The 17064-nt window shown below is 36.9% G+C and overlaps 1 protein-coding gene across 12 annotated transcripts in view; it reads right to left on the reverse strand.

Annotated features, from left to right (window-relative positions):
- Nucleotides 1-17064, reverse strand: part of WNK3 (WNK lysine deficient protein kinase 3) — a 176446-nt gene that overhangs the window by 45133 nt on the left and 114249 nt on the right. For all 12 annotated transcript variants that reach the window (XM_054544627.2, XM_024241149.3, XM_054544625.1 and 9 more), the window contains 6 exons: nucleotides 16479-16626; nucleotides 14683-14799; nucleotides 12246-12401; nucleotides 12113-12164; nucleotides 10704-10841; nucleotides 9407-10344 (listed from right to left, as the gene is read on the reverse strand). In XM_054544627.2, coding sequence (XP_054400602.1) covers nucleotides 9407-10344; nucleotides 10704-10841; nucleotides 12113-12164; nucleotides 12246-12401; nucleotides 14683-14799; nucleotides 16479-16626 — 1549 coding nt within the window. The remainder of the gene's footprint in view (nucleotides 1-9406; nucleotides 10345-10703; nucleotides 10842-12112; nucleotides 12165-12245; nucleotides 12402-14682; nucleotides 14800-16478; nucleotides 16627-17064) is intronic.

The raw sequence follows: 17064 nt of genomic DNA on the forward strand, positions 1-17064 counted from the left end.
ATGCTATTATCATGGAAATTTTCATTTATGCCTATATTATTTAAGAGACTCAGTTAAAGATGCTTGAAACACATAAAAACAGAGAAAAACAAGATATCTAGGCACTTAGATTTACAGAGAAGTATCAGGAAATCAAGTTTCTTACTTTATGAAAGCATACGGAAATTTATAAAGGACATCAAAATTACTTCAAAATCATGCTCTAAAAATTCTTGTTAACATCAGGCTATGCTGGCTATAAAAATCACTCCCCTCTTCTTGTCCTCCTACTCCCCTCAAAAGGGCCCCAGATATAACTGTTTTATCTAAATGAGTGCTTTAAAGATAAATCCCCTATAATAATTAATATGAAAAGTTAGCACAGACAACCACAAATACTTTGGGAAACATGAGAAGGGTCACTACTAATCTAGAAGATTAAAAAAATATATAAAAGCACAAAGAATGGGATTTAGCATTTGCCAGAAGGAAGATAGCCTACATGGCAGTAAGTAGTATGATGTCTTGGGTAAGCATTATTAATACTTAGGGCAGGGCTGGGTGCAGTGGCTCACGCCTGTAATGCCAGCATTTTGGGAGGCTGAGGTGGGCGGATAACCTGAGGTCAGGAGTTCGAGACCAGACTTGCCAACATGGTGAAATCCCGTCTCTACTAAAAATACAAAATTAGCCTGTCGTGGTGGTGCATGCCTGTAATCCCAGCTACTTGGGAGGCTGAGGCAGGAGAATAGCTAGAACCCGGAGGCGGAGGTTGCAATGAGCCGAGATCGCACCATTGCACTCCAACCTGGGCAACAAGAACGAAACTCTTGTTTCAAAAAAAAAAAAAAACAAAAACAAAAAACAAAACAAAAAAAAACTTATGGCAGGTCAGGACATATTAAAAATAAAATTGTAAGCAATCAGTTTTTATTTTCTGAAGTCTCATTTTAAACTAGTAATAATTAGTTTCATGAGGAAAAAAAAATCAGTATTACAATTTAGAAAATGTTACATTGGTCCCACTGAAATTACAGAAAAGAATTTTAATATGTAGTAACTGGATCAAGATGGCAAATTAAATATTTGTTCTAGCCTTCCTTATCAATCCAAATTTACAGACACAACAGGAAAATATACATAGACACATGCATATATGACTGACAGAGGAAAAAGTAGACCATGACATATGTAGGAATTGTTTCAAAATGCTGCAAACTTGTGTGGCTGATACGGGCAGCAGGAGAGAACCCTGGCCAACCAAAAAGATGAGTGGTAGGCTAGAATGCTTACAAAACTCTATCAGATCTATCTTCTGTCTCTTTCAACGTTATCTCTTAATGCTCTCCTGTTTGCTGGCCGCCTTTTGGTTCCTTGAACAGATCTCTACCTATGACTATCACCACCACATACAAGTCTTTCCCTGACTACCATATATAGGTTTAGTATCCATTTTCTTCTACTAGATGTGAGCTCCACAAAAACAGAGGTTTTGACTTATTCACTGCTAAAGAGATATGTACTGAATGGAAGAATGAACTGGTTGGGACAACAAAGAAGGAACAGGCAGGCAGTTCTGTCCCTTCCCTCCCCACCTCCAGACCAAGCAAAGGGCAGCAGAGGCATGTGCCCCCAAATAAGAGCAGTAAGAGGAAAAGGTTTTGTGGCCAAGAGAGAGGTCAACAATGTAGGGAGGAGACAACATCCAGGAAGAAAGGTAAGCCCTCCTATCTTTGGAGACTAGCTACTGGGCCACCCTCCAGGCAGCATTAGAGATAAGTTAAAAAATACAGTGCCAGGGAGCACGTCCCATACCTTTCCCACAATTACTGAAGGAAGGTTACGGTAATTACATAAAACACTTACAGACAGATGAACAAGGAATCTCATGAGTGAAAAAGAAGAGAACACAACTAAGAATCACTAAACACCAAGGGAAAACTAACATTATAAGAAAATACTAAACTCGGCAAACAGAATAGCCAAGGAAATAGCATTAATAACATAGAATAAGACTTTAATATATTCAGAGAGATGTGTGAATATACTACATCGATAAAGAAAGGAATGAACTACAGTTACTAGAAATTAAAACAATATAATACTTGACACAAAAAATAGCTGAATAGGAGATACAACTGCTTAAAAATTGAGAAATTATCCCAGTACAAAAAGCAAAAGGACAAACAAATGAAAAGCATAAGAAGTTTATAGATAAGAGCTGGGCACAGTAGCTCACGCCTGTAATCCCAGCAATTTGGGAGGCTGAGGCGGATGGGATCATCTGAGGTCAGGAGTTCCAGACCAGCCTGGTCAACATGGTGAAACCTCGTCTCTACCAAAAATATAAAAATTAGCTAGGCGTAGTGGTGAGCGCCTGTAATCCCAGCTACTTGGGAGGCTGAGGCAGGAGAATTGCTTGGACCTGGGAAGTGGAGGTGGCAGTGAGCTGAAATCATCGCATTGCACTCCAACCTGGGCGACAGAGTAAGACTCCATCTCAAAAAAAAAAAAAAGTTTGTATATAAGAAAAATAAAAATGGCAAATGAAGAAATAAAACTATCTCTATTCACAGTTGACATGCTCTTATATATAGAAAATCCAAAATAATCCACCAAAAGTTATTGGAGCTAATAAACAAACAGTAAAGTTGGAGGATACATCAACACACAAAAATCAGTTGTATTTTTATATACTAGCAATGAAGAATCCAAAACAGAAATTAAGAAAACAATTCCATTTCTAATAACAATAAGAAAATACTTAGGAATATATTTAACCAAGGAGTGAAAGTCTTATACACTGAAAACTACAAAACATTAATGAAAGAAATTCAAGGATACTGAAATAAATAGAAAGTTCATGGACAGGAAGACTTAATCTGTCAACAGTCCATAAAGTGACCTACAGATTCAATGCAATCCCTATCAAAACCCCAATGACCTTTTTCACAGGAATAGAAAAGCTTATACTACAATTCATATGGAATCACAGGGGACTCTGAATAGCCAAAAAATATTAAAAAAAAACAAAGTTGGAGGACTCACATTTCCTGATTTCCAAATGTACTATAAAACTACAGTAATCAAAACACTGTCCTTTTGCTACTGGCATAAGGATAGATATCGGGATTGATGAATTGAATTAGTCCAGAAATAAATCCATACATCTGTAGTCAGCTGATTTTTTACAAGAGTGCCAAGACCATTAAATGGGGGAAAGAATAGTTTCTTCACCAAATGGTGCTGAACAACTGGATATCCAAATGCAAAAGAACGAAGCTGGACCCTTGTCTCATACATATACAAAAATTAACTCAACATATATCAAAGACCTAATTATAAGAGCTAACAATGCAATACAAGAAAAAGTGGATAATCAGACTTCAACAAAATTAAGAACTTCTGTGCGTTAAAGGATACCATCAAGAGATTGAAAAGACAACCCTACAGAATAAGAGAAAATATTCACAAATAAAATATCTAATAAAGACATAGCATCCAGAATATACAAAGATTTTTTTTTTTTAAATTTTATAGAGATGAGGGGGTCTCACTATGTTGACCAGGCTGGTCTTGAACTCCTGGCCTCAAGCAATCTTACTGCCTTGGCTTCCCTAAATTCTGGGATTACAGGCTTGAGCCACCATGCCCAGCCACATATATAAAGAATTCTTACGGCCGGGCGCGGTGGCTCATGCCTGTAATTCCAGCACTCTGAGAGGCCGAGGCGGGCGGATCACGAGGTCAGGAGATCGAGACCAACCTGGCTAACACGGTGAAACCCCCGTCTCTACTAAAAATACAAAAAAAAATTAGCTGGGCGCGGTGGTGGGCACCTGTAGTCCCAGCTACTCGGGAGGCTGAGGCAGGAGAATGGCGTGAACCCGGGAGGCGGAGCTTGCAGTGAGCCGAGATAGCATCACTGCAGTCCGGCCTGGGTGAAAGAGCGAGACTCTGTCTCAAAAAAAAAAAAAAAAAAAAAAAAAGAATTCTTACAACTCAACAACACAAACAACAACCCAATTAAAAAATAGGGAAAGGACTCAAACAGACATTTCTTCAAAGAAGATATACAGATGGCCAACAAGCACACGAAAAGATTCTCAACACCACTAGCCATTAAGCAAATGCAAATCAAGACCACAATAAGATACCACTTTATACTTACCAGGATGGCTATGATCAAAAAATTGGAAAACAAGTGCTGGTAAGTATGTGGACAAATCGGAACCCTCACATTGTGCTGGTGGGAATGTAAAATGGTGTGGCTGCTTTAGAAAAGAGTTTGGTGGTTCTTCAAAAAGTTAAACGTAGAATTACCATATGCCCCAGAGAACTGAAAACAGGAACTCCTATGAATACTTCATATGAATGTTCGTAACAGCACTATTCACAACAGCCAAAAGGTAGAAACAACCTAAATGTCCATAAACCAATGAATGGATAAACAAAATGCAGTATAGCCATAAAATGGAATATGAACCTTGAAACATTATGCTAAGTGAAAGAAACCAGACACAAAGGCCATATACTGTATGGTTCCATTTATATGAAATATCTAGCATAAGCATATCTATACTGACAGAAAGCAGATTTGTGGTTGCAAGGGGCAAGGGGGAAGGGAGAATGAATAATGCCTGCTTAATGGGTATGAAGTTTCTTTTTTTGGGGTGATGAAAAAGTTCTGAACTAGATAATGGTGATGGATACACAACCTTGTGAATATATTTAATGTCACTGGATCGAACACTGTAAAAGAGTTAAAATTCTAAGAAATCACAAGTTTCCATATTTATAGAGCACAAAACATATGAAATAAGATGAATAAACAATAAAGAGAATATACCAAAGGCATCCAGTAGCACTTTAAGTAGGTACTATTATCTCGATTTTACAGACGAGGAAATTAAGGCTGGGTAAAGGGTGTAGATAATTTGCCTAGTATTACACAGTAAACGGCAAAGCAAGATTTTGAAACTGGTTTGTGGGGTTCAAAAGCTGTTTTCTTTCTAACACTGTTTCAATAAGAATGTTTTCATTTAAAAATATTACAAGTAATACATTGTGAAAGGAAAACAAAAACTCAGGACCCTAATTCACTATGCCAAAAAGAAAAAAATTAAGCTGAAAGCTGAGTCATGCAAGAAACTGCATTTCATTTTGTTCCTAAGCAAACAGCTACAAATAAAAGGTTAAATATCTCCAGAGGTAGCCACCCTATGTTTACCTTATCTTATGTAGAGTGCTGATTTACTGAGCAAAACTGGGAGATGAATACATAATTGATTATTCTCCTACCTGCCCCTTTTCTCTTGCAACATGTGGATTACCATAACCTCCCTCTTTCCCCTCCAGCTTGCTTTTCTCCTTTAAATACTGAAGCCCTCAAAATCATCTTTGGAGAAAGGCACAGACCACAGACTGTATCTGTGATTCCATGTTTCCTCTCTTCTAGGCATGTCCCTAACCTTGGCAAAATAAAATTCTAAATTGATTGAGACCTGCCTTAGATATTTTTTGGCTTATAAGATGAATAATTGTTTTCTGTAAAAGATCTAAACCATTAGATAAAACAAAAATCCCTGTAACAACCCTCCTTCCCGGTCTCCCCTGGAAGATATCCACTAATATCAATTTATCTTTTCAGAACGTGTGTGTGTGTGTGTGTGTGTGTTCCTTTTTAAAAATACAGGCCAGGTGTGGTGGCTCATGCCTGTAATCCCACTGCTGTGTGTGTGTGTGTGTGTGTGTGTGTGTGTGTGTGTGTGTGTGTGTTCCTTTTTAAAAATACAGGCCAGGTGTGGTGGCTCATGCCTGTAATCCCACTGCTGTGTGTGTGTGTGTGTGTGTGTGTGTGTGTGTGTGTGTGTGTGTTCCTTTTTAAAAATACAGGCCAGGTGTGGTGGCTCATGCCTGTAATCCCACTGCTTTGGGAGACCAAGGCAGGAGCATTGCTTGAGGCCAGGAGTTCAAAACCAGCCTGGGCAACATTGCAAGCCCATGTCTCTACAAAAAGTTTAAAAAACCAGCCAAGCATGGTAGCACGCACTTGTAGTCCCAGCTACTTGGGAGGCTGAGGCAAGGGGATCACCTAAACTCAGGAGGTTGAGGTTACAGTGAGCCACGATCATGCCACTGCACTCCAGCCTGGGTAATGGAGTGAGACTCTGTCTCAAACACACACACACACACACACACACATACACATACATACATACACACACACACACACACACACACACACCTCATCATACTGTCTGAATTATTCTGCATATTTTTTCCTGATGATTTTTCCTGGAGATATGTCCATGCTAAAATAAAGATGATAATGGCTAACATATATTTATAGGTCTACTTCATGCTTTTAAATTGCTTCATAGTATCAATGTCCCTCAATTTCTATTTACAAATATTTAAATTTGTTTGTGAATCCTTTCCTGTTACCAATAATCAAACAATGTTACACTGAACATTCTTATACATGTTCCTTTGTTCATATGTGCAAATGCTTCTCTCAGGTAGAATTCGAGAGTGACATAGCTCAGTCATAGGAATGTACACATTTCTAACTTTCATAGTGTTAAATTGCCCTCCAAGTAGGCTGTACTGATTTTATTCCTGCCAACATAAAATGAAAATTACCGCGCCCAGCCATCAATTTCTTTAATATTTGCTAGTCTGGTTAGCAAAAAACTATTTTTCTGTAAAATTTTGCCTTTCTCTCATTACTAAGAAAGTTGAAAATCTTTTCACATGTTTAGCAGGCATTTATATTTCCACTTCTGTGAAATGCACGTTCAAATGCTTTGGATATTCTTCCACTGAGTTGTCTGATCTTTTCTCAATGATTTGTAAGCATTCTTTATATATTTTAGAGTTAATATTTTGTCAGTTTTCTGAGAAAAATGCTTGGAAGAAAAATATATGCAAAAATAGGTTGCTATGAAAATGGAGCCAAGAATAAGAAAGATTTAAAAAATCAAATTCATGACTGCCAAATGAAAAATTAACTGGATACAGCTGAATACCAAGAGAGTGATCTGAAATTTAAAAAGAAAAAAAAAACTGAAGACATATCTGAGAACATAAGGTTTTAAAAAATGAAATTAAAAGTGAGAGCAAGCTGTTAAGAAACATGGGGAATAATCCAAGAGGCCATATATCTCCTACAATTTCTAAATGGAAATAAGCAAGACAATGAAGGGGAAGGAAAAAAAAGAAATGAAAATAAAGTTACCAGAGCTGAAAAAAGACACAAATCTTCAAATTCAAAACATCCACAAAAGTGATATACAAAATGAATGGGAAAGTGATATACCAAGATAGAGTCTGATAATCAGAACTCTAAGATAGTTCCCTAAAAGCAACTAGACCTGTGCTAACTGAATACAGTAGCCACTAATCACATGTGGCTGTCTAAATTTAAATTAATTAAATTAAATTAAATTAAAAATTCAGGCCCTCAGTTGCACTAGCCACATTTCAAGTGCTCAATAGTCATATCTGGTTAGTGGTTACTGTATTGAATAGTGCAGATACAGAACATTTCCGCATTGTAAAAAATACAAGAGCATTGCAGTGGTCTAGAGTAAAAACAGGTTACCTACAAATGAATGATAAACAACTGACATCAATCTCATCAGGAAGGCTAATAAAAGACAATAAAACACTGTCTTCTAAATTGAGAAGAAGAAATTCTGATCCTACCATCTGTACTTAGTCAATCAAGTGTGAAGCAATATAAAGACATTTTTGGACATGCAAAAGAATACCAAATAGGATACCCATGCAATATATTTGAAAATATTACTCATAGAAGTATTTTAGGGGAAAAAAGAAGAATTCCACGACACCAGAAAGAGTGGCAGCTAAGTATGATCTAGATATAACAACAGACACTTGAAACAAATAAAAGAATCCATTTGACCTTGACACTTGGGAGAGTCTCCTTCAAGCAACAAAGTTTAAATGACAGAAATAACAGTTCATTTCTTAAGATTCGAATCACATTATGTGATATTTATTTATTATTTAAAATAATTAAAAAATTTTAAAAATCTTTAAATTATATGTATCAGTGGAATATTATGCAGTTGTTTCAAAAAATTGAGTAAGATGGAACTATGTGTACTGACATGGATAGATACCCATAAATGAAAAAAATGCAGAATAGCATACATGTAAATAAGTATATGTATATAAATATTAACATGTATCTATATCTATATAAAGACACAATATATCATATATAAAAAGTATGTCTTTATAAATATTTGTATATTAATTAAAATCATGTCTGGAAAGATTTGTTAATAGCTGTGTCTACAGGTTCGGGGATGGGGTGGATTTTACTTGTACATAGTACATATATACTATGTACAAGTATATATTATTACTTATATAATAACAAAAATGACAAAAAGATACAGCGATGAAGATTTAGAAAGATGTCCATGATCTACTGTAAAATGAAAAAATTAAGTTGCAGACCAGTATGTATACAGCACAGTATTTTTATGAATAAAATGTTATATGTATGTAAATAGATCTGTATAAGCTTAAGAAAAGTCAAGAAGAATAAGCATCAAATTATTAGTGGTTACTTCTGTGATTTGAAGGGGCAGAAAAGGAAAATTAAAGTTCCTACATTATATAACTCAAAAAATAAGTCAGGCCAGGCACAGTGGCTCATGCCTGTAATCCCAGCACTTTGGAGGCCAAGGCGGGTGGATCATGAGGTCAAGAGTTCGAGACCAGCCTGGCCAACATGGTAAAACCCCGTCTCTACTAATACAACAATTAGTCGGGCGTGGTGGCACGTGCCTGTAATCCCAGCTACTCAGGAGGCTGAGGCAGGAGAATTACTTGGACCCGGGAGGCAGACCAAGATTGCGCTACTGCACTCCAGCCTGGGCGACAGAGCAAGACTCCGTCTAGGGTTTAAAAAAAAAAAAAAAAAAAAAAAAGTCATAAAAGTCATGGTATTAATGATGATTTTTACTTTCTTTTCTTCTCTTTTTTTGTCAAATTAAATCCCCCCAAACATGATTAAATTAAAAACCATAACTTTTTTTAAAAGAAGGAAACTGATAACCGACATTTTAACGGAAAATCTAAAAGTTCTTCCTACCCACTAAAACAATCCATGAGTCAGTTTTCATTCTGTCATTAATACAAATATAGACACTGCTTGCAAGTTCTTAGCTAATTCACCAGAGGGCTCTCTTACCAAAGATAGTTTGTCATCTCTACTGAGAGGTTCTGAACACCTGCAGCCTAAGTCATAGCCTTCTTAAATACCTGTGACCTCAGAATCTTGTGACATAGACCATTTCATCTCAAAGGACAGAATTTTAGAAGAGAAGGCATTTCTTTAAAACAATAAGCAAAGAGTAAGGAATTGGTTAGAAAGAATGATACTTACATGTAAACACAATTCGCTGGGTACAGAAGTTATCACATTCAGGTCCCTTTTGAACACTGATATATTAGCAGGCTGACTTGCAGCCACATTGGACAGAAGCTTAGAGCCTGTCTGTTGGAAATTAGGGGATTGTACAGGGCTATCTTTAATTCCACAGTGACTGATGGCTATGACTTCTGTCACTGGACAGGAGAGGGTATCTTCAGCAGAGGAAGAAAATGGAGAGTCTATGCTTTGGGTATCCTTCTGACTCTCAGGATAGATGCTAGAGATGCTGTGCTCCTGATAGAGCAAGTTTCTTAATTTTTCATCCAGAGTTTTAATTCGGTTGTCTGCAAACTCCAGTTTTGGAGGTCTTTCTCCATCTGATTCCAGGACAGTAGTGGGTTGAAGGGTAGTTGGTTCAAGGCCAGGGGTCTGAGTGGGAATGACTGTCTTAGGAGAACTTGCTTCAGTGTTCACTGTAGTTTCTCCTTCTTGGGAAATAAACTCTGCATCCATAGCTGGCTGCTGTACTGATAAGGTTTGAGGCTTTTGATCAAATGCCAGAGTTGTAAGAGAGTTACCAGAAGTCTGAGTTGATTCGCCAGGATAGGACATAAGTGCATCAGCCTGACTGGCAGTTTGGTGACATGGATACACAGGTATGAATATGCTTGCTTGTTTGGTGAGTCCCTCACATTCAGCTGGAACTGCACGAACTGAAGTAGTAGAGTAACTGGAACTATTAGTAACTGGTGCCATTATCTGCCTGTTATCTTCCACTTGATAAAGTATAGCTGGCTGCTTGGTTTCTACACTAGCACATTCAGAAATCTTACCATCAACCACATCCTTGTGTTCTGATTTGGAAGTGAAAAGTGCACGGTGGCATGGATTATTTTCTATAGTGAGCAATGTGTCCCGTGATATTTCCTTATTACTTGTGTTTTTTGGACCTGGAACAATAATAAAGAATGGCTAAGCACGTACTGACGAGTACAAAGCATAGACTAGTACCCTAAGTCAAAAGGAACAGGAGGAGAAAGGGGCAAATGAGAACGTGTGTGAAAGTACTCTTATAAATAAGACTCAAAACACAGAATTCAACCTGTCAAGGAAAATAATGTTTTCCTTTTTTCTCATAAATATTAAATAGGAAATGGCTTAAGTTGTATCCTAATATTAATGTCTTCAAAAAAGCTTATGAAAATTCTCATAAGCATGAAATTCCCATGGAAACCAGTTAAAGATATCATATGTATTTTGCATCCCACCCTTTGAGTCTGGACAAAGCTGGCAGAGAAGAAGAGCTTACTAGGAAGTGGATGTAGGCCAGGAACCGCAGACATGGAATGCTGAAGAGAAGGAGGAGACTGAGTCTCACGGTTTCTTATCGTCTGATTGATACAGAATCGCCACCGACCAACTGGGGATGACTGAGGAGCAGACTCATCTGCAGAAATAATTAGCAAAAAATAATATGCTAAGCGATTTTCAATTTATTTACCTTATTGACTGAAGAAGCCAGGTTAAATAAACAATTTGTCTTGTATCTCCATTTCTAATAGTACTAGAATATATGTAATTGATAAGACCAGCCCTCTCAATACTGACAAAAAGTCTAAAGTACTAAGCACACAATATCTTTAGAGAAGGATTTTAGATTCTACTGAAACAAATATTGCTTGAATAGCAATTAGAAACAGGGTACTCTTTGAAAAAACTGACAGCACTTTTCTCATTAAAACCTATATCTCTTATTCTGTATCCTGATTACCATAGTGCTTACATATCTATACATGTATTAAAATTTACAGAAGTGTACACCAAAAGAAAAAGAAATCAGTTTTACTGTATGACATTTTTTAAAATAAAGTAAAATAAACCCCTACATCTTAACTGCTACTTTGTAAATGTACTCAAATAAGTAATTCTCTTTTAAACTTTACCCAACTTTGTTAGTCAGAAACCTACTCATATCTTGGCTAACCAGAAAAATAAGATATAGGAGGACTCTGCATCCTAACACAGTCAAACTAAATTTCAGGATAATGGTATCTGGTTCTATTACTCCCACACCACCTTTTGCTTCTTTACGTTCCTGTAATTTCTTCAGGGGTGCTCATTTGTCTATGGCTTTTATCCCCCTCCCAGACACTCTTTAATATACCCATGACCAGAACTGAGAAGAATGGAAAGATAAAGTCATCAGAAAAGAAAACAGAAGACCCTAGTTTTCGTTTCTGGAAGTTTATCTGGTATCTGATCTACTAAAAGTTATCAGTGACCAGTGCAAGTAGAAGCACATCATTCATTGTTAGTAGAATAAAATCAAGATATGAATGACTATTGAAATATGAGGCAAACTTAGAAAATGATGACTTTTGTTAAAAAGTTTCTATCCATCTCAAACCAGAAAAAAATAACTTACCAGTTAAGTTTCAAACAGTTATGCCATTTAAGGTCATCAGTACTGTGACTGCTTTTCTGGTAACATGACCACCCAATAACTCACAAATAAATCAATCAGATAAAGAACCAACACTTGGGGAAAAGTCAGGGGATGGATTATTACCTCTGGGCCTTTCAAAGTGTGAGAAAACCTACACTAATAAGTTAGCAAATTAATTTATTGGCTAACATCTTTCCCAATGAAGGTGTGTTAAAAGTTTTCAAATGTCTTGCTTCAAAAACCAAATGGTAAATTTTACTAAATATACTTACTGCTGGTTTGAGTAGATGTAGAATTTATCTGTACTTGTTCAGATGACCCTGTCTGAATTAAAAATGAATAGATAAATTAAAAAGTTCCTGATTCATATCTGAGAAGATCTATTTGCTAAACAATTGTTCTCACCTGGCTACTGTTGGAGTCCACAGTAATAGAATCAACTCCAATGGCTCTTTCTGTGGCAAAGTGGACATGAAGGATCTCCTGGGCTTGACCTACAATAGCTCTCAATTCTTCTACAAATTTTTCTTTCTCACTTTCCAGCACAAAGTTATCTTCAACCTGCCCAAAAGTAAAAGTAAGTCTATTCATGAGAATGAATTCAGTTTCTTCAAAGTTATAATATTATATAAATAGTGACTACCATATAAAGAAAGAAAAATTGGGCCAGGCACGGTGGCTCATGCCTGTAATCCCAGCACTTTGGGAGGCTGAGGCGGGTGGATCACCTGAGGTCAGCAATTCGAGACCAGCCTGACCAACATGGTGAAACCCTGTCTCTACTAAAAATACAAAATTAACTGGGTGTGATGGCGGGTGCCTGTAATCCCAGCTCCTTGGGAGGCTTAGGCAGGAGAATTGCTTGAGCCCAGGAGGCGGAGGTTACGGCGAGCTGAGATCGCGCCATTGCACTACAGCCTGGGCAACAAGAGCAAAACTCTGTCTCAAAAAAAAAGAAAAGAAAAGAAAAAGAAAAAGAAGAATAAAATTAAGTATCTAAATCCAAGTGTCACAATAGAATTCACAAAGACCAGCAATAAAATGCCAAAAAAATACATTAAATTATTCTATTTTGAGACTACTGACATTTCTCAGATTGGCACTATCTACCAGAGAAGGAACCAGCATTTAAAAAAATATGTCATTCTATAAACTGGTTATTTGAAGAACATAACTGAGGCAATGTTTAAAACTAAGATGTCCAAACCCAAAAGCTTTTAAATCACAAGCCACAAAATGAAACACCTCCAAAGAAAATAAAGAATAGCTCAGAAGGCTGGGCACGGTGGCTCATGCCTACAATCCCAGCACTTTGGGAGGCTGAAGTGGGTGGATCACCTGAGGTCAGGAGTTCGAGACCAGCCTGGTCAACCTGGTGAAATGCCATCTCTGTTAAAAATACAAAAATTAGCTGGGCGTGGTGGCGTGCGCCTGTAATCCCAGCTACTTGGGAGGCTGAGAGAGGATAATCACTTGATCCGAGGAGGTGGAGGTTGCAGTGAGCCAAGATCACACCACTGCACTCCAGCCTGGGCAATAGAGGGAGACTCTGTCTCAAAAAAAGAAAAAAAAAAAAAAATAGCTCGGAAGACCACTAATTAGGTTAAACATTCCTGAAAAGAATGAAAGAAGAGACAGTTCAGAAAATATTACATTAAACAAGAACAGAACTGATGAAATAATTAACTTTTAAAATGTTTAATTCTGCTTGGCTAGAAATGCATACACAAAGAAAGCTGGCAGAAACAAAAAGCATTATATGCACTCTTCCTGCCATCCTAGTCCCATCCTCATCAAAAAAGGGGAAGATGCAAAGGTAACCTAGAAAATAATAGAAAATAAATAAAATAAGGGGGGAAGAAATACTAACTTAAGCCTAACAATTCAAAGAAAATATTAAAAACTAAATGAAATAACATGCAAGATGTTAGATCAGTGGCTAACACATTAGAATTACAAGGTGAGGGATACCCCATTTACCTTTACGTCATTCTTACACATTGTATACCTACATCGAAATACCTCATGTACCTCATAAATACATAAACTTTCTATGTAGCCACAAAAATTTAAAAAAAAAAACGGAAAAAAAAAGAATTACCTGGGGGTTTAGCTTTTTCAAAGCCTGTTATAAAAAATAAAAATAATAACAGATAACTTTTTTTTGAGACAGGGTCTTGCTCTGCTGCCCAGGCTGGAATGCAGTGGCATGATCATAGCTCACTACAGCCTCAATCTCCTAGGCTCAAGCAATCCTCCTCCCTCAGCCTCCCAAAGTGCTGGGATTACAAGTGTGGCCGCCACATCTGGCATTTTTTAATTTTTTGTGAAGACAAGGTCTCACTCACTACATTGCCTAGGCTGGTCTTGACCTCCTGGGCTCAAGTGATCCTCCTGCCTAGGCCTCCCAAAGTGCTGGGATTACAGGCATGAACCACTGTGCCCAGCAAAAAATAAACTAAAAAAAAAAAGAATTACCTGGGGAGCTTTACAAACTATTGATGCTTGGGCCTCACCTCCAAATATTCTGATTTAATCAAGGGACCAGGCAATACAATTGTTTTTAAAAAGCTTGTCAGGTGATTTTCACATGCAGTCAGAGATAAGAGCCATTTATCTATATTATCTCTAAATGAAACCTCCGCATATTTTCCAGATAAATATACTGAAACCGGAGGAGATGCAGTGACTTACACTTGATGATAACCCAATTTACCTCTGTACAAATTTTTAAAACTAATTGTACTCTAAAAAACAATGGCTCAAAATAAATGGAGATAGAATTATAGGGGAAAAAAGACAGAATGCTGAAGGGAAGATAATTTGGTCTTACTGTACTTACCATATAGTCTGCAATATCCTCTGGCGCATCACCATCAACATCAAACTTGAAGGTGACCATCTTGTTGTTGTGTGTCTCCAGCTGACACTCTACCATGTTATCTCCAGAGGTTGATACCTGAGTACAAACATTTTACCGGTTTAAGAGTCAGTCACTGTCTTCTTTTTGCAAATTGTGCAGGGAACATCTACACTAGTTCACATACAATATATGTGGAAAATGGCTTAAATAGTTCAGAATGTAAAAAGACTATGTTTTCCCTTGGTGGAATACCATCTAAACAGCCATTCTATGACTAAACTAACAGGTTCAAGTTATTCAGTAAAAAATAAGTTATAAACGTGATCCTGTGGTAAAGAAAATAATACAACTTTTATAAGAAAGCAAAAAAAGTTATAATAGTCACTAGAGCTATCTGCAATGCAAAGATTTAAATTTAATAATTCATTTCCAAAATTATCTTAATCTATAAATTGACTCTAAGCAAAGGAAGAGGCACTGCAAATGGAAATGTAAACTGGACCAATCTTTATGGACAGCAATCTAGCAACATGTATCTAGAAACTTTAAAAATCTTCATATTCTGACCCATGAATCCGACTCCTATGGATCTAATAAGGAAATAATCAGGGATAGATACAAAGATTTATGCTCAAGGATTTTGCTGCAAAGATATACAGACAGACAAAAAGAGTACAAGACAGCAAGTTAGAAAAAAGACAGACTGAGAAAAAGATGGAAAGAAAGAACATAAACCAAGAACATAGGGAATGATTAAGTTATTTCTCTGTATAAGCAGCTATCTAATGTAGCCATTTAAAATGTCATGTTATTGAAAAATTAATGATACAGGGAAGCATACATGATATATTAGGTTTTTAAAAATGCAGGATATAAAATTATATATAGGTTTAAGCAACCAACTAAAACATACATTATATTGGTTAGAGATACGGGCTTTAAAGTCTGATCTAGGTTCAGATCTGACATTATCACTTGCTAGTTGAGTGATCTTAGGCAAATTACTTCGCTCCTCTGATTTCTCTTTTTTTTCAGACGGAGTTTTGTTCTTGTTGCCCAGGCTGGAGTGCAATGGTGCAATCTCAGTTCACCGCAACCTCTGCCTCCTGGGTTCAAGAGATTCTCCTGTCTCAGCCTCCCGAGTAGCTGGGATTACAGGCATGTACCATCATGCCTGGCTAATTTTTGTATTTTTAATAGAGACGGGGTGTTATCATATTGGTCAGGCTGGTCTCCAACTCCTGACCTCAGATGATCCACCAGCCTCGGCCTCCCAAAGTGCTGGGATTACAGGCGTGAGCCACTGTGCCCGGCCCACTCCTCTGATCTTTAGTATCTTCATTTGTAAAGATAAGTATATACTACGACCTATCATACAGGGTTATTGAAGGATTAAATGGTAAAATGCATGGATAACATTTAGGGTGCCTACCACAAAAGAACTCTATAGATTTTTGCCGCGATTACTAGTACTATTACAACCTTAATAATGTAAAACACTACATGTACATACAGGAAAAAGAGAGAAAAACAAACTAAAACATTAATAGGAGCTATCTCTGAATGGTGGTTAAAAGTAGATTTTATTTTCTTTCTTGTATTTCCTAAGTTTAACAACGAACACATAATACTCACATTGGAAAGTCTATAACGGAGAAAAGGTTAGTTTAGAGAGGGTTTCATAATATTCTACAACTCACTTCTGCAGCACTGCCCCTCTCTGACCCTCCAGACCTCTATATGTACTCTTAACCAAACCATATTTACAAACTGACCTGAAGGACAGTAAGCTGAAATTTAGTCCCCTTCTCTGGTCGGGGACAGGAAGCTCTTCTCTGTTTGATCCGATCCTGTTTGCCATTTCCACTTGGGTTATCAGGGCTACTGATGTTTTCCTTCGTAGTTGCCACATCTTGATTCAAGCTAGCAATATTTTTAAAAAAGTAACTCATTCCAGTCTTGACAGTAAAATTCTAAGAAAAACTCCCAATTATAAAACCATAAATAACGAGTTTAAGAAAAATTAATACTACAATCTTTTTAAAAGTTATGACTGCACAACTCTGTGAATATACTAAAAGCCATTAAATTACACACTTTAAATGGGTGAATTATATGGTATGTGAATTATATTTCAATAAAGCTTTTTTAAAAAGCTGAAAAATCAAGATCACATTGTATTTATTTAGCAAACCATCCAGTGATGAGAATGAAAGAAAAACATTGCCAGTGATAGACCTCTGTGGAGCCTTTTATTATGGGGTGCTCTTGATCAGTTTTATCTTGTTTGTTTAGGGGTTACTTTATTAATATCTTCAAATAAAACTTCTAAAACCAAAACAAATTATCACTCAAAATATA

The sequence above is a fragment of the Pongo abelii genome, chromosome X (assembly GCF_028885655.2).
Source record: "Pongo abelii isolate AG06213 chromosome X, NHGRI_mPonAbe1-v2.0_pri, whole genome shotgun sequence".
NCBI lineage: Eukaryota > Metazoa > Chordata > Mammalia > Primates > Hominidae > Pongo > Pongo abelii.